Below are 27,070 nucleotides of genomic sequence, written 5' to 3' on the forward strand. Positions count from 1 at the left end.
ATAGCATACATGAGGGGGCGGTAGTCTTTCTGTGGTCCTAACCTGTAGGTGATAGCTTCCATGATTGTTTGAGCAGGGTAGTAGTTACTTTTCAGCATTTCTTGCAGTGAAACTTTGAAATTTCTCTCTCTACAACATTCTCTCTTATCCCCTAGCCATTTCTCAAGTTATCTCAGCATTTTCCAACAGTTTGAGCCATCAGAGGAAGAGATTTCAGTCAATCTTTGTTGTAAATCCTAATTTATAGCAGAAATTAGGGTTTGACAGCCACCTCGGGATGCATGCTCAGAATTGAGGACTTAGGACTTGAATTCCAATTGTTGAAATCGAGGAATTTCCCTATCCAAGGAGGAAGGCTGGTTTCAGTTACCATAGCAGTGCCAGAGTTCAATCTTCCATTGGAGGCCAAGGATGTTGCATTCACTATCATTTCGCTGGAGAGCAGTTTTTTCTGGAAACTATTTCATCAGAGTATGCCCCTACTTGGGTTAATGGTTGATGTGTTTTGCAATGTTTCCTAGAGCCGTCCTTCTCTTTTGTACATTGGATGTACCCTCTCAGCTTCTTTTGGAACCTCATCTCCATTTTTTCTCAGAATCTTGCCTAGCCTTGGCATTGGAAGTTTTTGCTAAGCACTAGCCATATGCAACTTTTGTCTAGAAAACTTTGTATTGGGTGTAATTGTGCACCCAATGTGCATTGAGGTGTATTATCATTGTCATGTATGGACTTTCATTTTATTCCAACATTATGGAGAGTTTTGAACTTTTACCCTCTAATTAATCCGTTAGCAAGTTTTGAGAGAGAGATAGGGCATTGAAAGTTCCTGCTTAGCACTATTAGGTTACATGCAACTTTTGTCCAGGCTACCGTGTATGGGGTATAGTCGTGCAGCCGGAGTGGATTGTGGTGGTTGCTGTCCTGTCATTGTCATGCATGGTCTCCCATTTTATCTCAACATCATTGAGAGTTTTTACCCTAATTTTTCCATCAGCGAGTTTTGAGAGAGAAGTGAGTTCTTTGTTTAGCTTGTTTGAGCAGTCATCGGTTACTTTTTGAACACAACTCAGCTAGTTTCTTTAGTTTTTCCAAGTGCCTTATATGGTTGCGACTGGAATCTATAGTTGTGCTAGGAGATTGAAGAAATAATAATGATAGAGTTTGTTATCATGATAATGGTAGGAGTATGTTATCGTAAGGTTGAGATGTTATGGGGATCAATTCTCTGTTCCTTGCACATCTCAGCAGAATGGGTTTGTTTAGTGGAAGAACAAGAATGGATTGCTTTTAGCAGATGAAAAAATGATTGTTGGGATGGCAAGGTCATGACATTCACCTTGAATGACATTACCCTTGAAGAAGCCTACCTAGTTATTTGGTTTTTTATTTGTCACTTTTATATCTTTGGCTGTGATGCCATTTGCAAGTTCTAGGTTATTAACAGGGGAAGTTGGATGTTAAGTTGGTACACAGTTATCCATGACTTCAGGAGTTGCATATCCCTTCATACATGTCAGCAAGATGGATCTGCATTTGATTTCACTTGGGGGGATTGATAATTATTGACATGAAGATAATTAGAAAATGCCATTCCTGGACTTTTTCTCTCACAAAATTTTAGTAAAACTGAACTGGGTGCACCGTTTGACACTTGCAGGCCCAAGGGATTTACATTCAAATTGCAGGGGTGCTGAGAGCTCCCTTTGATGTAGTTCGCATTTTTTTAAGTCAGTTCATTTTGCTAGTTGAGGCAACCTTAATAGCAGCAACTCCAATCTTGGAAAATATTACTAGCATGGCCCTTCAAGCAGCAATTCATCTGATAAAGCTTATAGAGAAATTCTTACAGACAGCCGGCATTGATACAAGGCCAATTTCAGAAGCATTAAAGGTTGGTCAAATAATCTTTTTTGGTGGTGGTTCTGTATGTTACATGTCAAATTTACTCTCCGTTTTGCTTTCTATGTTTGGAGGCAGACTGTGGCTTTGACTATGAAGGAGGCCTCTAAAGAGATATTGAAAGCTCTAGAACCTCTTGTTTCAAGTACTTTGCAATGGTTGGTAGCTACCGATTCGATTTCTCTGTTTAAAACTGCAGGAATTGTGCTTTTATTCTATTTTCTGGCCCCTCCTATATTTTCAGCTATTGTTTCTGCTACCAAAGGTTATAAAGGTAAACTGCCATCTGAGGCCCCTTATAAGTTAACCAATTAGTGCACAGAAGTACTTAAACACAGTCTGATGTAAAATCACTCCGAAATGTTTGATGTAGGTGATCTTTCAGCCCTTCAGGCACTAGACATGGTTATGAAGAAAAATTATCTATTGATTGATGTTCGTACGGAGAAAGAGAAGTCCAAGTCTGGAATTCCAAGCTTGCCTCGCTCTGCTGCAAGCAATCTGCTTTTTGTTCCGTAAGTGCGAGTGCTTTGTGACACATTTTTGGTGGACTTCTTTTCTTGGTCATTTCTGCCAGTACAAAGTTCAGAACCTTCATAGGCAAATACTGTTGCAAAATTAGTGACTGTTAATTAAAAAAAAAAACTCTGAACTTGAGGATCCAGACTGGCCATTGTATTGAATTTCCCAGGAATATGCCCAACTTAGAATCAAAGAGGGCTCGAACATGTGTTTAACAGCATCATATGGATTTGTACAGATAGACTGGATGCTTGTTATGAACATCAGAATATCATGCCATGCATCTGGGCAGTATTTTTTCATTAAATCATTCTACATGTGTTCAATATTTAATGGTAACCATGTAGCAAAGGTTGACATTATGCTACATTGTCACACATACATGCAGAGGCGGTCCTTGTACCTTAGGCTTTTTTTGGAACCATCAAGTCCAAAAGTATGCTACATGTTTATATACCTAAGGTTTTTGTAGGGGAAAAGGCTGGGTTGGCTGCTGGTTGGGTACAACTAATTTATACCTGCATTATATTTGATCAAGGTGCAGCTAGCTCATGTCTCTTAGGCGCCAATTATGAAGTGAAGCCTTGGAAGCAGGTTTACACAAATCATGCATCAGACATTATTTGCTACTTCCTATCAAAGGTTTAGAGGGTTACCCATGTTTGATGCTTAGAAGATGAGGGTTCACCCACAATAGCTTACTTGGAGAAGGGTATTGAGCATTACATGAATTCTTATTTTGGTTTCCATTTACAGCTCCAAAAAAACAATATTTTTATCATCCTACATAGTTCAGTGACTTGTGTGCCTACAAATGGGGCATGGACATTCACCCCTTCAACCCCCAACTGTCTCCCATTTCAAGAAAAGTGATGGGACAATATGCACGGATATCATATTAGAGAGACAATAGGGTTTGCGAGGAGAAACGTAGAATGTACGGCAAACAATGAGAGAAGAAAACTCAGAAGAAGAGTGAAGAATGATTAACACTTAATCACCCTGATACAATGGAGCAAAGCTCAAAGATGACTGCATTGTTTTGTCTGGTGAGGGAGTAGCACATGTAGGGAATCTGCACAATGAAGGGAGCAAAATGTAGTCCTCTGGATAGTAGGGTATCAAGGTAAATGCCGAATGGTGAAGGAAAGCTGTAGAGGGAGCAGAATGCATCCTTGGATGTCATCAGAGGGAGGAAAGAAGATCACCAACAACCATGGCACTCAGGAGTCACAACAATAGCATGGTGGCTTGCCTCTTACTGAATCATAGTAGAAGAGAGCCTCCTAGTAGCAAAACACAATATATTGGGGCAGTAGATAGCATGTGGGGCCTTACGTGGGGGGGCAGCATGTGGCCATTAAATGCAGCTTGCAATGGATGGAACAGACCGCCAAACATCAAATAGCTGTGAAGGATCGTCCACGGATTGAGATGTCCTCCATGTAGGGGTTTAAACAACAATGGAGAGGGTTGAGGAATAGAATGGAGACTGATGGAGTAGAGTAATATGATGGAAAGAGAATGAATGTATGTTTGGTAGTGTGTAGAATAAAGGGAGTTTGTGCCCTATTTATAGGCACAAATAGTCTTGAGTCGTGTCCTAGAATGTGGATGCCCAACCCTTTTTGGGGTTGTAAGACTGAAATGGGAATGAATTAATGAATAGAAATGCAACTAATGCATTTCTCAACATCCCCTCTTAGGCCCCAAAAGGAGCCAAAAGAGGTGAGAGCGTGCCTAGTGTTCCACATGTAAGGAAACCTATAATGAGGAATTGTAGACATGATGAGCTGACAATACTCGAAACTCAACCTTGGGAGACAAGCCACAAGCTCCTTGACTCCATGCTAGAAGGAATACGAAGGCCTTGCCACCAAGTCATGGCTAAAACATTGAAGGCCCTGAACTAGGAAGAACCTGTAGATATTGGGTATCAATGGGTGAGATGGCATGGAGATGTCAACCAGCCCAAGAAGGTAAAGAGTATGTGAAGAACCACACAATGAGTAGGGACCCCCTTTGAAGTTGAAGGAATGGGATATCCTTTGAAGTAGAAGAAAAATGAGCCCCCTTTGAATCACCCTCTAAGAGAGATAGGGAATCTAAAAACTCATGGATCACAATTTCTAGAGTGTTGAATGATGAAGGAAATGCTGTTGGTAGTGTCGAAGAAGGTATCTAGGGCCCCAATGGACTAGAATCTAGGCAGCTTCCAGAGGTGGCCTCTTGAACTTGAGTAGAAGAGGGAGTGGTAGGAGGGGTATCACATAGAAACTCCTTGATCCTCGTATTGGAGTTGGTGTTCGTGGAGACATACAAGGGAGGAGGGGAAATGGGGTAGCTCCTATGGAGCCACAGGTGGGTGACAACCATTGTCTCTCGGTGGAGCTGACTGTGGAGCCGAAGGAGAGGAAGGAGTTAAACAGCCACTATGTCTCAAAGGAGTAGACTATTGAGGAGATGGTACCTAGCAACCACTATCTCTCGGTAGAGGGGATTGCAGAATCACGGGCCATGGAAGCTAGTGGACTTGAAAATGGACGGGGGAAACCTTTGTAGCACATTGCGGTTGTCTCCAGGAGGACTTATTGCTTCGTGGGATCTTAGAGCTTCCTTTTGCTCGCAGGGGCTTAGTGCACATCATGTGCGTCTTATTGCCTTGAGCATCAAAAAATTGGTGGTTGATGTAGAATGATCTCTGTGGCCTAGAAGGGTAAGGTGGCACAAGGAGTGCCAGGGAATACCCATATACTTCGGTGGGATAGGGAGCAAAGGTCAATGACAATTTTCGGTGGTATGACTATTCTTGCCATAGAAGGTCGATCCTTTTGTTTGTGGAGAGGCATAGCAACGGTGTTGCAAACATGTAAAGGGAGTGTGGGGGGGAGGAGAAGATAAGGATCTCTCTCGATGATGCAATGGAAATATGAAGGTGTTGTCAAGCTTGGAACCTTTGTTTGTCTTCTCTGATGAAGATGATCTTTAGTTCTCTACACACCTTTGCTTTGATACCATGTTGAGAAAAGTGACGGGACGATATACACTCATATCATATCAAAGAGGCAATTGGGTTTGTGAGGAGAAACACAAAGTGTATAGCAAACACTGAGAGAAGAAGAAAACTTGGAAGAAGAGTGAAGGGTGATGAACACTGAATCATGCTGATACAATGGAGCAAAGCTCAAAGATGATCGCATTGTCTTGGCTGATCAGGTAGCACACCTTTAGGGAATCTGCACAATGAATGGAGCAAAACAGAGTCCTCCAGGTATCAGGGTATCAAGGTAAATGCCAAATGGTGGACAGTTGTAGAGGGAGTGGAATGCCGTCTGAGGGAGAGAAGAAGATCACCAACAACCATTGCACTTTGGAGTCACAAGGACAGCATGGTGGCGTGCCTTTGACTGAATTGTAGCAAAAGAGAACCTCCAAGCAGCAAAATGCGGCATAGTAAGGCAGCAAACAGCCTGTAGGAGATGGTATGGATGTAGGAGAGATGCGGGTGCAAAACAAAAATCTTGACGAGAATGTCACTGCTCCAGTAGTCTTGATGATGCCTCAACTGGGTGGTAGCATGTGCCCAGTAAATGCAGCCGCAATGGAGGGAACAAATTGCAAGACATTAGATGGTTGCGAAGGATCATATATGAACTGAGATGTCCTCTTGGTAGGGGTGTGAACAGTAGTGGAGAGATTGAGGAATAGAGTGGAGACTAATGGAGTAGAGTATTTTGATGAAAAGAGTGAATCAATGAACGTTTAGTAGTGTGTAGAATGAAGGGAGTCAGTGCCCTATTTATAGGCACAGACAGTCTCGAGTGGTGTCCCAGAATGTGGGTGCCCAACCCTCTTTGGGGTTGTAAGCGTGAAACAAACTCCACAAGCTCGGTAGCTCCATGTTGGAAGGAATATGAAGGTGTAGCCACCAAGACATGGTTGAAACATCCAAGGCCCCAAACTAGGAAGAACATGTAGATCCTAGGTATCGATGCTGAGATAGCATGGAGATATCAACCACCCCAATAAGATAAAGGGTGTGTGAAGAGTTGCACAATGAGGAGGATCCCCTTTTGAAGTTGAAGGAATGGGATTCCCTCTAAAGTAGAAGATAAATGAGTCCCCTTTGAATCCCCCTATGAGAGAGAGAGGGAATCTAAAAAATCGTGGATCATGGCATCCAAAGTGTATAATGACGAAGAAAATGCTACTGTTGTTGTCAAAGAAGATATCTGGGGCCCCAATAGACTAGAAGCTAGGTAGCTCCGAGAGGTGGCCTCTCGAACCCAAGTAGAAGAGGAAGTTGAGGGTGGGGTATCGCCCAGAAACTTCCCAATGCCCGCATTGGTGTTGGTGTCCATGGAGACATACACAAGAGGAAGGGAAATGGGTAGCTTCTACGGAGCCAGAGGTAGGCAACTGTCTCTCAGTGGAGCAGACTATAGAGCCAAAGGAGAGGATGGAGTTGAACAGCCATTGTCTCTCCAAGGAGTAGACCGGTACCCAATAGCCACTATCTCTTGGTGGAGGGGATTGCAAAACCACTGGCAGTGGAAGCCACTAGACATGAAAATGGATGGGAGAAACCTCCATAGTGCATTGCGGTGGTCTCGAAGAGGGCTTATTACCTTGTGGGGTCTTAGAGCTTCCTTTTGCTCGCAAGGACTTAGTGTGCATTGTGTGTGCCTTATTGCCTAGAGCATAAAAAATTGATAGCTGATGCAGAATGATCTTTGTGGCCCAAAAGGGTAAGGTGGCACAAGGAGTGCCGGGGGAAGAGGCATGTACATTGATGGGTAAGGAGCAAAGGTCAATGACATTGGTTCTTTTGTTTGCGGAGTGGCCATAGCACTGGTGTTGCAAACGTGTAAATGGAGTGTGGGGAGGAGAAGAAGATAAGGATTTCTCTCTCAATGCAATAGAAATATGGGAAATATGAAGGTGTTGTTGAGCCTACAACCTTTATTTGCCTTCTCTGATGAAGAGGATCTTTCTCTTTGGGCACCTCTGCTCTTGATACCATGTCGAGAAAAGTGACGGGATGATATGCCCTCATATCATATCAGAGAGGCAATAGGGTTTGGGAGAAGAAACACAAAGTGTACGGCAAACAGTGAGAGAAGAAGAAAAATAAGAAGAAGAGTGAAGAATGATGAACACTGAATCATGCTGAATAAATCATGCTGATACAATGGAGCAAAGCTTGAAGGTGACTGTGCTGTCTTGGCTGACTAGGCAGAACACCTTTAGGGAATCTGCACAGTGAAGGGAGCAAAACGGAGTCCTCTTGGTAGTAGGGTATCAAGGTAAATGCTGAATTGTAAAGGATAGCTGTAGAGGGAGCAGAAAGCAGTCCTCGGATGGTGTTGAGGGGAGGGAAGAAGATTACCAGCAACCACCGCACTTTGGAGTCACAAGGATAGCATGGCAGCTTGAATAGTAGCAGAAAAGAGCTTCCCAGCATCAAAATGCAGCATACTGGGGCAGCAAACAGCCTGTAGGAGATGGTATGGATTCCGAAGAGATGCCAAGCTGCAAAATGCAAATCATGATGATGAGAATGATGTTGCCTGCAGCAATCATGATGACACCTCAATTGGGTGGCAACATTTGGCTAGTAAACGCAGCCTGCAATGGATGGAATAGGTCCCCCTGATGACACGTCAACTTGGTGGCAGCATTTGGTCAGCAGCTTGCAACGGATGGAATAGGCGGCCAGACATAGATAGGTGCAATGAACTAAGATATCCTCCTAGTAGGGGTGTAAACAATAGTGGAGAGGCTGAGGAATAGAGTGGATACTAATGGAATAGAGTAATCTGATGGAAAGAGTGAATGAGTGAACGTTTGGTAGTGTGTAGAATGAAGGGAATCAATGCCCTATATATAGGCATAGATAGTCTTGAGTGGCATCCCAAAAAGTGGGCACCCAACCATTTTTGGGGCTGTAAGAGTGAAACCAACATGAATTAATGAAAAGAAATGCAATTAATGAATGGGTTTCTCAACATCCCATTCATTCTTCATCGTTCCCCCCTTATTCACTTCATTGCACTCTTAGTTGTCCACACTCCTACCCTAACGGATATCTCAGCTCGTGGTGTTGTCCAGCATGACACCATACCAACAGGCGATATCATTCTGGAGGTCTTCACAGCACCGTAAGCTCTAGACACTCTAGATTGTTGCGTATTGAGTTTATGCAGCCTCAACCTCTTCTTCATCACTTTCATTGCTGTGTTTGCTGGTTTCACTCCTCTGTGGATTGGGACATTAGGTTGCTTTATCATTATTGTGTGTTTCTAGCTCCTATTGTACTGCCACCCCAACACCAAAGTGATAGTTCCCAGCCATCAGCCACTTTATGGAGGTTGTGTTTCTAGTAGATTCATGCCATCTATAGTAGGTTACATCCTCTTTAGTAGCCCTACATTAGATACAACGTTCTTGCATTTTCTCCTCTCTTAAAGAGTTGCCTAGTAGTTGCGTGTTTGTAGCCACTTACATGGAGAGATCTTCAATCATATTCTTGTGATTTCTCCTCCAATTGGCTGCACATACCTTCTTTAGCAACATGTGCAGTCTTGCCTTTATCATCAGACACTCCAGAGGTTGTGTCCATGAGTTTTTAGATTCCCTATCTCTATCAAAGGGGTGTCAAAATATGATTGCTCTGAAAACGAACTAGAGAGAGAGTAGGGTTTGTGGGGGGGAATACAAAGTGTGTACGGCAAACATTGAGAGAAAAGAGAAACTTAGAAAACATAGAAGAAGAAGAAGATGATGAATGATGAATCACTGAATCATGCTAAGTGAATCAAACTGATACATCGGAGGTAAAGCTCTAAAGATAACTGCACTCTCCTATCTAAATCTAGCCGCAACACTTGTAGGGAATCTACCTAGCGAAGGGAGCGAAATGCAATCCTCCGGCAATAGAATATCGAAGGTGAATGTTGAAGGGTGAAGGAAAGGACATCCAATTGTAGAGGGAGTGAACATAGTCCTCAGGAACTGTCAGAGATGAAGGATATGTTGAAATCTCTTTGAGATGATGGTTACTATCGAGGCAATTGCTAGGGAGTCAGTTGGAGAAGAAAACACAATAATATTTGATAAAGATATCTCCATGTAAGTAGCTATAGACGACTGTGGGGTAGCCCTTCAAGAGTGAAAAAAAGACAAAAATGCAGATATTTGATGTAGGGCTGATAAAGAGGGTGTAACCTCTTGTAAATGGCCTGAATCTGTTGCAAACGAAGCCTAATGATGACGTTAGGTGAGAAGGGCTGATGCTAGATGATGCAGGCTGCAAAATGCCAATTAGAGATGGATGCAAAAACCATGAACCGTAATGTCCTCCTTGCGGGGTGTGAATGATAGTGGAAAGGATGGAGAAAGAAGAGCAAAATATGGAAGAGAGTGACAGAGTGTTAGAAGGAATTAATGCATGGCATGAAGAATGAGGAAAGTTTATGCCATATTTATAAACACAGATGGTCTCGAGTGGTGCCCCAACTCTCCCGAGTGGCATCCACCGAAGTCTCTTGGGTGGCGCCCTAGCTCTTTCAGGTGGCACCCCGACACTAAATAATGATCCAAATATAGCCTTTTTGGGGTTGTAAATGGAAACCAAATTGGGAATAAAGTAGGGAAAATGTACTGAATGACTTGGTTTCTCATCACCCAAATAAAGCCCCAAAAAGGAGCGAAAAAGAGGAGTGCGAGAGAGCAGAAGATTAACTTGGGGAGGCCGATGTTTCACTTGTAAGGTAACTTATAGTGAAGACTAGATATACGCGTTGGAGTTGCTATCCATGGAGCAAGACAAGGGAGTTGAGGGAATAGATAGCTCCTGGGGAGCTAGGGGTTGACAACAATTATTGTCAAGAGTGAATTGTAGAGCCAAAGAAGAGGAAGGAGTTGAACAATTTTTGTCTCTCGAAGGAGCGAACAGACGAAAAAATGGTATCCAACAGTCATTGTCACTTAGTGGATTGGACTACTAGAACTGTAAGCTATGGCCATGGAAGCCATTGGACCTGAAAATAGGTGGGGAAAACCTTGGTAGTGCATTGCTGTAGTCTCCAAGAGGTCGTGGTGCTTGACAATCCTCCTTTTGCTTGTAAGGACCTAGTGCGCATGTGATGTATCTTATTGCCTTCAGCATAGTGCTTTGATAGGTGATGTAGAACGATCTTTGTGGCCCAAAAGGTAGATGTGGCACAAGGAGTGCAAGATAAGAGAGGTGCATACTTTGGTGGCGTGGGGAGCAAATGTCAAAGTTGATAGTCTCTGGTGGTATGACCGTTCTTGCTGCGTAGGGGCACCCAGTGGATTGTTAGTCAGGAGAAGCTATAGCACTAGAGTGTCAGCATGTAAAAGGAAGGGTGGGAGGGAGAAGATAAGAATAACTCTTGATGATGTAGCAGAAATGGGGGATAATCAGAAGATATTGCTGCTCATGCAACCTATCTTTGCCTTCTCTGATGAAGAGGATCTTCTTGGCTGAGCGCCTCTGGCTTTGCTACTATGTCAAAATATGATTGTTGTGAAAGCAAACCAGAGAGACAATAGGTTTGTAGGGGCAAACATAGTGTGTGTACAACAAACATCGAGAGAGAAGAGTAACTCAGAAAACACAGAAGAAGAAGAAGAAGATGAATGATGAATCATTGAATCAAGCTAATACAATGGAGGGAAGCTTTGAAGATAACTACATTGTCTTGTTTGAATCAGGCGGCAACACTTGTAGGGAATTTGCATAGTGATTTGTGAAGGGAGTGAAACACAGTCCTCCAATAGTAGAATATCGAAGGTAAATGCTAGCTGTAGAGGGAGTGAAACGCAGTCCTCAGGAGTTGTCAGGATGAAGGATATGCTGAAATCTCTCCCAGACGATGGCTGCTATCAAGGCAAGTGTTGGGCAGCCAGCTAGAGAAGAAAACATGAGAATATTTGATGAAGATCTCTCCGTGTAAGTGGCTGTAGACAGGCAACTTCTGGGCAGCCCTTTAGGAGTGAAGAAAATAAAAAAATGCAGGTATTTGATGTAGGACTGATGAAGAGGGTGTAACCTGCTCTAAATGGCGTGAATCTGCCGCAAATGAAGCTTGATGATGACGCCAGGTGATGAGGGCTGATGTGAGTGATGTAGATTGCAAAATGCCAAGTAGAGTGTTGGAGCTCAGCAATGGATGTGCAGAAGTTCAAGGAGTGAGCGTGAGAGTGTGACGGCTGGAGAGAGAGAGAGTAGAGTGAAAGCACTATCTGATATGAGTGTACCAACGATATGTTGGTACACAAAGAATAAAATGTATTTATACTTAGGGCACGTAATGGTGCATTCACATGTACAGCTAAATAATGTGCGTGTACTATACATGGAAGGTTAAACGTGCCTTTATCCCAACAACCTCCCACTTAAAGGTCCAAAATGAACCTCTAACCAACTCCCACTAGTCGTATGCAATGATTGTGCTGAGCTTTGCTTAGACTTTTAGTGAGAACACGTGTAGGGTTGTCCTGTGTTTTGATCTTGGTCAATGTGATTTAACCATCTTCTAGAATTTGTCTGATGAAGTGATATCGCACATCTATATGCTTTGTGCGTGAATGATACACGGCATTTTTAGCTAAATACACAGCACCCTGGCTATCACATCCCAAAACTGCAGTACCCATAGACATGCCGAGTTCCTCTGCAAGTCTGCTCAACCATATAGCTTCCTTAGAAGCTTCAGTAGCTAATATGTATTCAGCTTCAGTGATACTCAGTGCAACGATGTTTTGTAACCTGGAACACCAAGAAACAACCCCACCAGCAACTATAAAGATATACCCGCTAGTGGACCTCCGAGCATGCCAACTAGTCTTGCCTTGAACTTGGGTTTCCCATCAACTGTCTTTACTTTGTACACCCATTTGTTTGGAAGGGGGTTCCTTCCCTTGGGCAATGACACAAGATCCTAAGTATCATTTGCATATAGAGATTTAATCTCTTCCTACATAGCTAGCTTCCACTTACTGCTGAATTCACATGACTTGGCCTTTTTGTATGTCAGAGGCTCACCCTCATATGTAAGCATCGCATAATGCAAGGAGGGGTCAAACCTATGAGGTTGCCTTTTTACGCGTGTAGATCTGCGTACCCAATGATCCACATTTTCAGGAATTGGGTCTACATTTGGAGGTATATTATTTTCAGCATTTATTTGGCTGATGTAAGCCATTTTCAGCATGCTGTTCATGCTATACAACACCTTCATTTTCATTACCAACACCTGCATTTTCATAATCAGCAAGTCTATTGTGCTGTCCATGACCTCCTTGTGCTCCTATTTGCTGTCCATCATTATTTGGCTCAAAAATAACCGGCTGATCATTAATTTCAGCCTGTGGTACAGCACCATGAGGCTCATTTTCTGAAGTAATAGGTGGCTGCAAACTCTGAAATTTGACCTTTTTCATATCTTCATTTGAGGCTAAAGTACCTTTTAGCAAATTTGCCTCATTAACCACAACATTACGGCTGCGAATAATTTTCTTGGACTGAGGTAACCACACTTTGTAGCCAAATTCACCCTCATCACCATAGCCCATGAAGATGCCTTTGGTGGATTTTGGGTCAAGTTTGTTCCTCAACTCATCTCTAACATGCACAAAAGCATCACAGCCAAATATGCGTAAATGGTCATATGAGGCCGATTTGCCAAACCAAACCTCCTCAGGGATGCCATTATTTAAGGACCTGTTTGGAGAGTGGTTACAAATGTGAACCGCGGTTTTGAGTTCCTCTCCCCAAAATTCATGAGGGAGATTAGCAGTGGACATTATGCACCACACTCTTTCACATAAAGTCCTATTATATCTCTTAGCCACCCCATTTGGAGAAGGGCTGTAAGCTTCCTCTTAATACCATGCAAGTCACAAAATGACTTGAATTCAGTTGATGTGAACTTACCCCCATTATTAGTTCTTTGACTTGCATTTGCATTTTCCTTTTCAGCCTTGCCTCTTACATTATAAGCTAAGTTGCTGCCTTCTCCACTAGACATACGTCTAATTTCTTCATTCAAGATTGAGCCCCTCACCCCATCATATGAGAGATTGGGGTTATTGCTGAGAGAAACCACCAAGGTCTCTGAAGAGTCAGGCAATGTCATGATAAAAAAGATCACCCTCAACTTATCATCAAAGTCTAAATTTGCATCCTTGAGCTGATTTAAAATGCCTTTAAATGCACTCAAGTGCTCAGCTTTGCAAGCTTTGACTCATCCAATTGCATATTCACCAACTTGCGCATTAAATGCACTTGATTAACAGGTGTGGTGATCTCATAGGTAGTTTCAGCTTCTCCCATATCATATTGCATAATCTGTATCTAAACCCTTAATGTCTGTCAAAATGTCATCAGTGACACCCATCTTAATGTAAGCCACAGCCTTTTTATTTACTTTGGCCCAATCTGCATCAGACATTCATGTGGGTTTATCTTCCTGCAAAGCATCCTCACAATCCTTTAGGAACAAAATGCCTTGCATACGGTCTTTCCAAAGGTCAAAGCCATGGCCATCAAACCGTTTGATTTCCATCAAACTCTTGATGTTTGAACTGGAAGAAGTTACAGCCATTTTATCACGAATACAAGAGTAAATGCCTCTGAAATGCAAAAGCACAAGCTGAACTAGCAAACATCTGTTGTTCTTCCTCAAACAGTAATAAATCTTTGCTGTTTGTACATGAACCAACCACCACACGAGCAAAAATGTAAAAATTTACCAAATTCTGCACAAACCCCCAAAATTTCAGGTCCAAAATTGCATAAATGTCAGCCAATATGACCCAGCTGAGCAAAATTTTATCAATACATAAAAAGTCCCAATTTTCTAGGATCCAATGTTAAGAAATTTTACTCAAAAATAGCAAAATTCTGACAAATTTGGTAAAATCCCCATTTGACAAGGTCCCATTGACCTTGCCAGTCGCTTGACAGCTGGCACACTTGGTCATCACCTGCCAGCTCTTGGTCCTCGTGATGAACTGCTGACTAGTGGCCATGATGGTCCTTGCTGTGTGCGTCGTCTGCTCGACTGCTGCCTTGTGGCTTGACTGCTGCCATGACTACTGCCCTGTTGCTTGGTCACACACAACGGACCTGGTCGGGCGGTTGACACCTATTGATTGTCACATGCAGTCTGTGTGCAGCCCACTCTGAGCTGAGAGCTTGAGACTCTTGCTCGACCGACTTCCTTTTGCCTAGAGGTGTTCGCAAGCTGCCTTTGATCTCGGGAAGCGTGCACTCTGTGATCTGATACTGGTTATTGGAGCTTAGCAATGGATGTGCAGAAATTCAAGGAGGAGTGAGCGTGAGAGTGTGTCGGTTGGTGAGAGAGAGAGCAAAGTGAAAGTACTATATGATATGAGTGTACCAACGATATGTTGGTACACAAAGAATAAAACGTACTTATACTTGGGGCACGTAAGGGTGCATTCACATGTAGAGCTAAATAATGTGCGTGTACTATACATGGAAGGTTAAACGGGCCTTTATCCCAACAGTAGAGATGGATGCAACAACCACAAACTGTAATGTCCTTGCAAGGCGTGAACGCAAGTGTAGAGGATGGAGAAAAAAGAGAAGAGTATGGAAGAGAGAGAGAGTGTGTTGGAAGGAATGAATGTGTGGGATGAAGAATGAGGGAAGTCATTGCCATATTTATAGGTACAAACTATCTCCAATGGTGCCTCGGCTCTCTCGGGTGGTGCCCCGGCTCTCTCGGGTGGTGCCTCGATACTAAACAATGATTCAAGTAAAGCCTTGTTGGGCCTATAAGTGGAAACCAAAATAGGAATGATGTAGGGGAAATGTATTGAATGACTTGGTTTCTCAACAAGGGGGACTCATCATAGAAGGGACAAATAGAGTATGGGCATTCATCCCTTCAACCCCTAGCAATCTTCCATACATTCTTCATTGTTTCCCTTGGGCCCTTATTCACTCCCTCACACTTTCAACTTGAGCCCTCTACCATTGCTGTCCACACCCCTATCTTGATGGACATACCAACAAAAGTGATTTCATTTTGGAGGTCTTCTTCACATCACCATCAGCTCTAGATATTGTAGGTTTCTGCATTTTGAGTCCACACAGCCTCGTGACTTGTTCTTTATCACTTCCATTGCTGTGTTTGCTGGTTTCACTCAGTGGATTGGTACAACAAATTACTTTATTCTTATTGTGCATTTCCATCTTTGATTGCCACCCCAAGACCGACGAGTAGTTTCCAACCATTAGCCACTTTATGGAGGCAGCGTTTGTAGTAGATTCAGGCCATCTACAATAGGTTACACCCTCTTTATCAGCCCTACATTAGATACTTGCTTGCATTTTCTCCTCTCTTGAAGGGTTGCTTAGTAGTTGCTTGCCTGCAAACACTTACATGGAGAGATGTTCAACCACATTCTTGTGTTTTCTCCTCCAATGGACTGCACATACCATCTCTAGCAACATCGACGTTCCTTCCTTCGTCATCAAACACTTGAGAGGTTGTCCATGAGTTTTTAGATTTCCTCTCTCTATTAGGGGGGACTTAGCTTAAGAGGAGGATTCTATTTCTATCTTTAGAGGAGGATGGCCTTCCTCCGGTTTTAGAGGGGGGTCACTAGTTGTGTGTGGTCCTTTGCACACCTTGGTGAAACACCTTTGCATTCTTTATCTTTCCTTGGATGGGGTGGTTTACCTTGAGCTGCCCTCTTACCTATTGATCCCCAAGATATACATGTTCTACCTAGCTTTGGGCCTTGGATGTTTCAACTAGGACTTGGTGGCTGTGCTTTTGCATTCATAGGAGCATGGAGACATAGAGCTGGTGGCTTCTTTGCTGAGGTCAAGTTTCAAGCACTAGTCGTACACCCTGTCTATTGCTCTTTGTTATAGGTTTCACATTAGGTGGGATATTGGATTACAAGGTGGAGAATGTCTCTCACTCCTTCTTGCCTTCTTTGGGCTTGAGAGGGGATATTGAGCAACCAAAGTCATTAAGTGTATTGTTTTACATTAATTCTTCTTTTGGTTTTCATTTACAACGGAACTAGTGGCTTCTTTGCTGAGGTTGAGTTTCAAGCACCATCAGCACACCCTTTCTATTGTTCTTTTGTTTTAGCTTTCACTTTAGGTGGGATACTTAGGTTTTTAGGGTGGAGAATGTCTACCACTCCTCCTAGGGCACCTCTTTGGGCCTAAGAGAAGATATTCAGCAATCAAAGTCATTAAGTGTGTTGTACTTTGGGCCTAAGAGAGGATGTTCAGCAATCAAAGTCATTAAGTGTGTGGTACTACATTAATTCTTATTTTGGTTTTCATTTAGAACCTCAAAAGTCTTTATGTATATCATTTATTAGGTGTTGAGCACCTCCTAAGAGAGCTAGGGGGCCACCCTAAATGGTTCAGTGACTCTTGTGCCCACAAATACATATGGACATTCATCCCTTCAACCCCCAATACTCTCCCATTCATTTTCTTCATCGTTTCCCCCTTATTCACTCCATCGCACTTTCAGCCTAAGCCCCCTAATATTGCTGTCCACACCCCTATTGTGATAGATATTTCAGTTTGTGGTGCTGTCTAGCTGATCATGACACCGTACCAACAAGTGATTTCATTTTGGAGGTCTTCTTCACATCACCATCAGCTCCTGATACTGCTGTTTTGAGTCCACATAGTTCTTCATCGTTTTCACTGCTCTGTTTGCCGGTTTCATTCCTTTGTGGATTGGTACAACAGATTGCTTCATCATCATTGTGCATTTCTTACTTTTCAGAATTAATAATTCTAAAAATTAATTTCAGCCTTTGTCCTGGCCCAAAAAATTCAATGTGTCCATTCACAATTAAATTGGCTAGGTCATTTTGACTCTCAAGTGGTCTGTTGGGAATAAAGGTTCATTGTGCCTTTTACAATGTGCTCCCACTCTCTTCCTCACTCTCTACTCTGCACGCACTCTCTCTTGTTGTGCATATCTCTCCCACACTCTTGTCTCAATCCTCACGCACTCCTCAACAAACTGGTATCAGAGCGGGCAAGAGGCAGCTCAGGAGTGCATGCTTCTCAAGACAGTGAGCATGTGTGAGTTGGGTGAGCTGGCAATGGCCTAGCAAGTGGGCAGGTTGACATGTCCAAGCAGGCTGGCTTGACAAGCAGCAGATGGACTGTGACGGGCTATGGCGACCAAGTGTTGATAGGCGATAGATGGTGTAGGTCCAGTAGTCGACGCAGGACCAGGGGGCGTAGCGAGCAGGCAATGGGGCAGGTCAATGCCGTATGCAGTCAGGCGGCACATGACCAGTGTAGGTGATGGACTGCGAATGAACTGGCAGCACATGCTTTAGGCGACAGACCAGCGCAGACAATGGGCTGCAACCAAGTGTGCAGCACGCGACATTTATTTTTAGCCAATTTTTTATTATTTCCTATAATTTTTTCTTCTCCCACTGACGGGCGTTCACATGCCCAAGCATAGTGTGCAATTTTGACCCGAAAAATTGGGGCTTTCTCGGATGCGGGGATTTTGCGAAACAGGACAATCTGACTCAGAAATTGCAAATTTGGTACACATTTGCCCATGGAAATTCAGGGCTTTTCACATTTTAGTGAAATTTTGTCAATTTCATTGAAATTTGTGCACACTAGACCTGAGAAAATTGAGGCTTTTGCAGAAGTTCATCAATTTGTGCAAGAATTGCATGGTATATGCATTTGGGTACATGTATTGATGCAATCTTGGTGGCTTTCCTTTTTGAAAATTTGGGGCTTTTGACCGAACTCGTCAAATTTGTGTCTGAGAATGCATTTGGAGCAGAAATTTTAAGTACCGTGGTTAGTTGTGTGACATTTGGGCTTGCATTTGTTGACTTTTGAGTCAATTTGGTGCTGCAAATCATGGCTGGAAATAGTGACAACAGCAACCTTTTGCATATCAAGAAGCTTGAGAGTGCACACAATTTTGCAATATGGCAAAAACAGTGCTACAATGTCTTGGTGTAGAAGAAACATGTGAAGCCTGCCAAAGCGAAGGGAATAAGACCAGTAGGTATGGAGCAAGAAGAGAGATGATTTGGATGAGCTTGCTCGCTCTATCATAGAGCTCTTAGTGTTAGATGACTTGCACTTTAACATTGAGAAGCTGAATTTTGCATATGCGATGTGGCAAAGACTTGAAGAATTGTATGCTCAGAAAAGTGCAGCCAGCAAGGATTAATGGTTGAAAAAGTTGATGGACCTTTGCATGAAGGAAGGTACAACCATGTCTGTACATTTGACCAAGTTCAACTCAATTTTCAGTCAGTTGATTGCTTTGGATTTCCACATTGATGATGAGTTCAAGGCTATTTTCTTGCTATGCACATTACCTGAAAGTTGGGATACTTTCAAGACAGCTTTGAGTAACTCAAATGCTTAGCTGTTCTATTTTGATGCAGAGAGTTCTTTGCTGATGGAAGAACTCAACAAACAAAATAATTCAGCAAACAAGTCTTCTAATGCATTGCACACTAGGGGTATATTTTAACAAAAGGGTAGTTTTGAAAATAGAGCACGGAGCAAGTCTTGTGGCAAAAATGTGGAGTGTTATCATTGTGGCAAGAAAGGGCACTATAAACGGGACTGTTTTCAATTGAAGAAAGAGAAAGGCAAAAACAAAAACATTAAAGATAACAAGGTTGAGAAAAAGGGTAGTCGGTCTACAAAGAAGAGCGGTGTGAAGATAGAGGAGGTAAATGTAGGCACTTGTGAGAATGACAGTGATGGTGATGTATATCTTGCTTCTTCTTTGAGTGCACATGCATTGATTGTAGATTCTGAGGACGACATGCACACCTGGATACTTGATTTAGGTGCGTCTTTTTATGTTACATCACATTGTGAGTGGTTTTCTATCTACAATGGTGGTGCATGTGGTGTTGTCCACTTGGGAGATAACTATGTATGTAAAATTGTAGGCATTGGTAGTGCGAATTTGAAATTTCAGCATAACTCCGTGTTTGTTTTGCATAATGTGAGGCATGTACCTTAGCCCAAGAAGAGCTTGATAAGCATAGGGCAGCTAGATGACAAAGGCTATAACACCACCTTTGGGGATAGCAAATGGAAAATTTGCAAGGGCTCTCGCATTGTTGCCAAGGGCTCCAAAAGTGATACTTTGTATCCTTTGCATGTATCTAGTGTGCATGACCATGTAGTTGCTATAATTGAGCAGCCAAGTGTTTCCTTGTGGCATAGTGGTCGGGACACATGAGTCAAATTGGAATGAAAATGCTTTCTCGTTTGGGTTATTTGCCATCTTTGAGGTATGTTGATTTTGAAGAGTGTGATCATTGTATTTATGGTAAGCTTGCTCAAATGTCATATAAAAAATCTATTTCTCTAAAGTCTTTATCCTTAGAGTTGGAACATTGAGATGTATGTCAGATGCGAGGATTATCTCTAGGGAAAAAGAAGTATTTCATTACTTTTGTTGATGATGCCACACGCAAAGTATGGGTTTATCCAATATGTTGTAAAGACGAGGCCTTGGATAAATTTAAAAAATTCGTGGCACTTACTGAAAATAAAACTAGCAATATATTAAAGTGTCTTCGCTTTGACAATGGTGGGAAATATGTATCCAAAGCCTTTCAAGACTTTTGTGATAACAAAGGAATTAAAAGGAAGCTCACTGCCTGTCATGAGAACTTGTATTTTTGAAACCTCACTTAATATGTGGATTAATTTTTAATCACATGGTTAAGTAAATGTTGCACATGTGAGGTGTAATTGGGGTTAGAGTAAATTTATGAGCTTGGGAACCAAGAAAATCATGGGATATCAAAGGAAAAAGTTGCTATAAGTTATGCTGCATAGGTACTTAGTGATATTTGGTGTCAGTTGTTGGCCTAGGTTATTCGTTTGGCCATAAATGTCAGTTGATGACACTAGAGTAGTTGTGTTTAATGGTACCTAACGCCAATCTGATGGTCAAAGATGATGTCGAGACAATCGAGAATGGAAGTTGCCTAGTGAATTTAATTATTGACCAGTCAGATTATTTTTTAGGGCACTGAAATAAATTTTAGATTATTTTTCAGTATTTAAAGGCTTTTAATATTTAATTATGGATAATGTTGAAAAAATCGTTTGGAAAGGCTGCCACTTGCCAAAAATGCATGTCCATGCAAGATTGAAAAATGTCTTTAGAGGCTGGAGAGAGGCATTTTGGTGTATTCAGCTTGCAAGAGAGAGGAAGGAGATGATACTGGTCTGATTTGTAGCCATTGGAGAACCTTTTGAGGCAGGTAGGGGTGGGAGAAGACCAATCAACAGGCAAGTGACAGTATCTACAGGTTGTTGAGATAGGGCAAGAGCAGTAAATGACAGGTTTTCTTCAATTCTTTGCATCTACAAGCTGTTGAAACAAGGCAGCAATAGTAAATGACAGATTTTTTTCAAATCTTCGCAAAGAAAGTCTGAATTTTCTCTCCTTAGCATTCTCTCTCATCTCCCAGTCTTTCTATAGCCTTGCTTCGAAGATTACAGCATTGAGATCACCAAAGGTTGAGAAATTTCAGATTTCTCTATTGTAAATCCTAATCTGCAGCAGAAATTAGGATTTAGCAGCAGTCTCGGAAAGCGTGCCAGGAATTGGAAGCTCCAAGACTTAGCAGTTTTGTAATAAATATTATTGTTGTAACTAAGTTGTAATTAGGAAATTACCACCTATCCACGAAAGGAAGGCTAGTTTCACCGCCCCTCACAATCCACCCCAAAATGATGCTGCAGAGCATTTGAACCTGACCATTCAAGACAGGGTCCATACCATGCTGTCACATTGCTTTGCCTTATGGATTTTGGATAGAGGCTATTATGACAGCCGTGCACTTGATTAATCGGTCACCAAATGGGTCTTTTTGGGGGGGGGGGGGGAGAGTCCCTCAAGAAGTGTGGTCGGGCAAGCCACCTTTGTATGCTCACTTGAGAGTGTTTGGCTATGAGGCATTTGTGCACATTTGCAAGGAAAAACGCAGCAAACTTGAGCCAAAGTCTTGTAAATGTATTTTCCTAGGATATGGTGATAAGGATGAAATGGGGTATAGGTTATGGGATCTCGAAAAAGGAAAAATTGTACACAGCAATGATGTTATCTTCTAGGAAGATTGCATGCACAAATAGCCTGAAAAGATTGAGGAAGTCAGAAGGGTTGTATTCCGCGAAGATGTACTGATAGAACAACAAGAATTCTCAGTAGACAATAGTAAATACTTGCTGTAAATGGCCTTGAAAATGTAGGAAATAATGCTGAAATTGATCAGCAAGATATTATCCATGATGTACCACAAATTCAGTAAGAACAGATGTCTTTGGAAAAACTAGAACTAGTTGTGTAGCATGTTGAATCTGCAGAACATCAAGTTGTTAATGCAGATTTGTAAGTTGAATGCCAATAAATCTTGATCATTGGGTCCATAGGTCGACTAGAATGCAAAGACAACCAGATAGGTTTGTTCATGGTGTCAATTATGTGTCTTATTGTGTGATGTTGACAGATTGTGGTGAACCGTCATGCTTCAAGGAAGTAATGGATAGAAAAGACAGCAAGAAATGGCATAAGGCTATGTTGTCAAAGATGGAATCTCTCATGAAAAATGACACTTGGGATTTGGTGCATTTGCCTAAAGGGCAGAAAGTGCTACCATGCAAATGGGTTTACAAAATGAAAGTCACTTTTTTGCCCAGGTACAAGATACGACTGGTTGCTAAAGGGTACAAGCAAGAACATAGAGTTGGTTTTGATGAAATTTTTTCTCCTGTAGTCAAAATGACTACTTTGCGAACCATTTTGGGCTTGGTTGCATTTGAAGATATGGAACTCGTACAAATGGATGTAAAGACAACTTTTTTACACGGTGATCTGCATGAGGAGATCTATATGCAGCAACCTAAGGGTTTTGTTGCAAAGGGGAAAGAGCACATGGTATGTAAACTCAATAAGAGTTTGTATGGGTTGAAATAAGCACAATGAGAATGGTATCATAGATTTGATACATCTATATAATCTCAGGGATTCCATAGATCTCAAGTTGATCATTGCTTATACACCAAGAAGGCAGTAGATGGTAGCCTTATTCTCTTGGTTTTATATATGAATGACATGCTGATTGCAAGCAAGGATGTTCATGCCTTGGACTCCTTGAAACAAAGCCTACACAATAGCTTTGATATGAAGGAACTTGGTGAGGCCAATCATATTCTTAGCATGCGTATACTCGGGGGTAAATTGAATGGTCTTCTCTATTTGTCACAACAAAAGTATGCTACTAAGGTTTTGCAGCGTTTCAATATGGGGGGGAAGGAGCCATTGGTGTAGTGTTGCCTCCATATGTGAAACTTAATGCAAATGACAGCCCTACATCTAATGATGGAAAGGCTGAGATGGCCAAGATTCTCTATGCTTTAGCTGTCAGTAGCTTGATTTATGCTATGGTTAGTACACGCCTTGACATTGCATTTGCGGTGGGAATGGTTAGCAGGTACATGGCATATCTTGGCAAAAAGTGTTGGGAAGTAGTGAAGGGTGTCATGAGATACCTTAAGGGCACAAAGGACTTATGTATCTGCTTTGGGAAGCAGAAGTCATCGGTTGTTGGCTTCACAGATGCAGACTATGTTGGTCATCATGATTTTAGGAAGTCTACTTTAGGATATGTGTTCACGTTCACAGAGGGAGCAATCTCTTGGATATCTAGGTCGTAAAAGTGTGTTGCATTGTTTACTATAGAGGCAGAGTATGTGGCTGCCATTGAGGCATGCAAGGAGGCGTTATGGCTTTCACATCTGGTGAGAGAGCTTGGCATTACAGAGGTTTCTATTCTCCACTGTGATAGTCAGAGTGCTATCATGTTAGCACGGAATCTTGTCTTTCATGCAAAGACAAAGCACATATAGGTGAAGTATCATTTTATCAGGGATGTACTTGACAACCGGAGCATTGAGCTTGTCAAGGTACATATAGATGATAACCCTTCAAACCTCGTCAGTAAGATTCTTCCAACAGAGCTGTTTGCTCATTGCTACCAAATGATGGGGGTTGGATAGTATATGTGTATTTCAGCTTTGTATATACATAGACTTAGCTAATTCTTTTCTCTACCTTCACGCACGTTGCCTTTAGGTGGGAGGTTGTTGGGAATAAAGGCTTACCGTGCCTTTTACGGTGTTTGGGTTTGCATGCACCCTTACACTTGTACTTTATATATATTATCAAAACCTAAAGTGGTACACTTCGTTATTGTATCCACACATTGAGTGCAATGCTCTCACTCTCTTCCTCACTCTCTACTCTGCACTCACTCCCTCTCTTGCTGTGCATCTCTCTTCCACACTCTATCTCGATCCTCTTGCACTCGTCAACATGGTCATTGCATTAATTGACCCTTGAACTAGAATTAATTAATTAACTAATGCCTAGTTCCTAATGTCACCACTAACACTTATTGGTCAATTAAATGCCCTAAGCCAAAATTGACACCAGGCAGCAATACCTAGTACTCTCTAAGGATAACTTATTACAACTTTTGCTTCTTGACCTGCATTGATATCTCGGGGTCCTTGGCATGTGATTTAAGTGACTTCCATAACATGTGCTTCTCACATTTGCACATTTGATTAATAACTAATCAACTGCTAAGCAAAGCATTGACAATTCATGTCCCCATGACACATTCTCACCCACTTGAAGAGTTCAAGGTGCCCCCATTTGTGCAAAATTGGACACTTGATTCATGTTCAGCCAAAGAGCCTTTGGGAAGCTCAAAATAGTAGAGGCCAATAATGGTGTGCAGACCATATCTTTTGCAGATTGCAGCATGTAGAGCTTCATTTTACCCTCTTCATATCCAATTGTAATTAACCATCCTCCACGAGTGGAAGAAGGCTCCTAAGCTGCTTTAGCCTTTCTCGTTGGCTATAGAGCCATTGTTCCATTTCATATTTCAATTTGTGAAGTAAAGTGAGCATTTTGTTTCCACCTTCACCAAAAAACTTAAGGTTTTAAAATTAAATGGGGAATCTTGGTCTTGCTTGTAAGATTTAGTGGTTTGACATAGATCTTGGTGCTGAGAAAGAGGTGAGGTATTTTGTGAGAGGCCTTCTAAGAAAGATTATCTAGAGAATTACTTCCCTTGTTTATTATGAATGGGAAGCTGGTGTACTGTGCTGGTGAAAAAAATTACATGATCAAGCATGCAAACTTAGGACGAGGTGAAGTCCTAAATGACTTGCCAAAAGTTTCCAGCTGTTTATGAAGGGGAAGCTGGCACCGATGGTAAATGGAATCCCTGAGGGTGATCCTTATCTATAGTGGTGCACACCAATTCATGCATTTCCTATCATGTCTGCGAATGTGCCTTGTACAGAGCTTAACAACTTGAATCTATTATGGAAGATCATGAAAAAGGAGAGACGAATGGAGTTTAGAGAACATTCTGCATGCTCTTCTGCAAGCTTCGATGCCGCAGTAATGCTAGGAGATTCAAGGCAGGAGCAGAGTGGTTGTAGCTAATGTGTGCCAAGTGCAACCATGATTGGCTCTTATGTTTGAACATGTGAAGTTTACAAAGTGTCGTTAGAAGCTGTGAATATGTTCCATGGTTTTGTTTCTGCATTTTCTCTAAAAGTGACTAGTCCAAAATTTTTAGCAACCGTGATATGTTTGAGCCTGCAAAACCTTATGAAAATCTGTGAAATCGATAGTCGAAAACTGTATAAGGTTTTCCTGAAAAATGGTAAAAGTTCCATACTTACATGGACAGTGGACATAGGAGTCAAGTCTTTTGTTTGGATTCCCAATTTGTTTTGTTGAACATTGGCGGCTTAAAATTTTTTGAATTTGAATGTGTTTCACAATCCTTTTAAGGATGGAAGTATGTTAGTACTAAAATTTCTTAAGAACTGATCCTAAAAAGTCGAAAACAGAGTGGAGGATCTTTCTCACAAGTTTAAAGGGCGGATGAGAGATTACCGAAGGGCAGAGGCAGAAGTAGCCGCCATTAAAATCTCCTACCTGAAAATAATCACAAAGGCATCCAGAATTGTGATATTGGACAGGCATCTCTCTCTCTTTACTTCCATTATATTGCAATTTCTGTTTTGGCTTTATTGTATATATCTTTGTTCTCATGCAATAAACAACATGCAGTATGTTGCCACCATGTTCAATCACAGGTATGGAGATCTTGCCAAGATGGTAGCTCAGTGTTTGACCAGGCTGGGGATAAGAAATACATGGGTGGTTCTAGATGGATTTGATGGAGGTAGAGGCTGGGTTCAAAGTCGTCTAGGAAGCGCTTCATACAACACAAGCATTGCTGAAATCTTTATGCCTTCCAGGATTATTACTGAGGGGGCAAGGAGAATTTTCCCAAGCTCCAAGGATATAGACATCACTCCCCAGCCTAGCAAACTTCTTCCTGGTGGCTATAATGAATGATGAATTGCTATCCAGTGTATGGGCAACACTTTAAGGTTTGTGAAGAGATCTAGTTATCTTAGCGAGCATGTGATCTGCTGAACAGAGTCTTCCATTCCGTGTTTACTGGGAAACTGTGGTGCGACAACATTACTGGTCTGAGGATGGAGGGTGGTAGTATTTTGAGAGGCCTTTGAGAGAGTATTGGTTTTCCAAGGCTTATGAAGGTGCAAAGGTTCAAGGACGTCCTACTGAGGGCCAGATTGTGACATACAGGAGAGGAACTGGGGTCAAATAGTACTTATGCCAAAGTGGCAGCCTATTAACTTTGTCATTAAATGTATGATATGTATTAGGTATGTAGGGATGCCTATCAAAAGGGTCTCACTGTTATTTTCTAATTTGTCTATATGTAAAGACTTGGGGAAAAATGTATGTATCACTCATGCTGTAAATAGCACTTTTTCCAGGTTTTATTGCTTTCTGACCTTAATCAATCATTGTGCGATGACAATAGTTGACTCAGTTGTATTAAGATGGAATGATCAAGCCTTTGGCTGCACACATTTTGGCCTCTTGTTAATTTCTTGTCTTGTATGCCTATCCCCTTGATGTAATCTATTGGTTGCAACAAACATCTACACACACAACTCTGAACCCCCGAAGGTGATTGAAGCGTCAGACGAGGTAGGCACATGTAAATGGGAGATTGAGCTACTCAAGGGTGAAGAGGGGGAGATTGCAAGACACCATGCTTGCAAATGTTACGAGCGAACATGGATTAGGCAAAGAAAAGGGGAAAAACTGATCTTGAGAACAACAAAACATATGTGGAAAGGAGATCCAAATATGGGCAGCCATGGCCAAGAAAGCCCAAGAGGAGGTGCAAGCCACGTCCAAATGGATTGAAGTGGAGAGAAAACAAAAGCCGCCAACAAACAAGGGCAAGTTTGGTTGGGTTCATGCTCCGGCATGATGAGGGACGCACAGGCAGATGTGTCAAGAGCAAGCGATTTTTGCAGCCTTACGGTTTTGAAACCAGTGGGAGCGCCGCTCATCAGCTTAGCTCAACTTCCAACACACCAATTATAAATTTTGAGGGATGCATTGACCTTTTTATTTCGTTATAATTATTTGTCCATCGTGAGTGA

The 27,070-nt window shown here is 42.0% G+C and overlaps 1 protein-coding gene across 3 annotated transcripts in view; it reads left to right on the plus strand.

Moving 5' to 3' along the window:
* The window catches only part of LOC148039769 (calcium sensing receptor, chloroplastic-like), a 48,257-nt gene extending 21,875 nt beyond the window's left edge, over positions 1–26,382 (plus strand). Inside the window, exons 2-6 of one of the 3 annotated variants that reach the window (XM_087693911.1) lie at positions 1,658–1,891; positions 1,978–2,173; positions 2,273–2,414; positions 25,427–25,558; positions 25,650–25,843. In XM_087693911.1, coding sequence (XP_087550037.1) covers positions 1,658–1,891; positions 1,978–2,173; positions 2,273–2,414; positions 25,427–25,558; positions 25,650–25,701 — 756 coding nt within the window. In that variant the 3' untranslated portion in view covers positions 25,702–25,843. Of the gene's footprint in view, positions 1–1,657; positions 1,892–1,977; positions 2,174–2,272; positions 2,415–25,426; positions 25,559–25,649 lie in introns of all 3 variants that reach the window. The other 2 variants (XM_087693902.1, XM_087693892.1) reach the window with 2 other exon arrangements.
* The last annotated feature ends 688 nt before the right edge of the window (positions 26,383–27,070 follow it).

The sequence above is a fragment of the Lygodium microphyllum genome, chromosome 2 (assembly GCF_053477565.2).
Source record: "Lygodium microphyllum isolate KBCC chromosome 2, Lygodium_microphyllum_v1.1.10, whole genome shotgun sequence".
Lineage (NCBI taxonomy): Eukaryota > Viridiplantae > Streptophyta > Polypodiopsida > Schizaeales > Lygodiaceae > Lygodium > Lygodium microphyllum.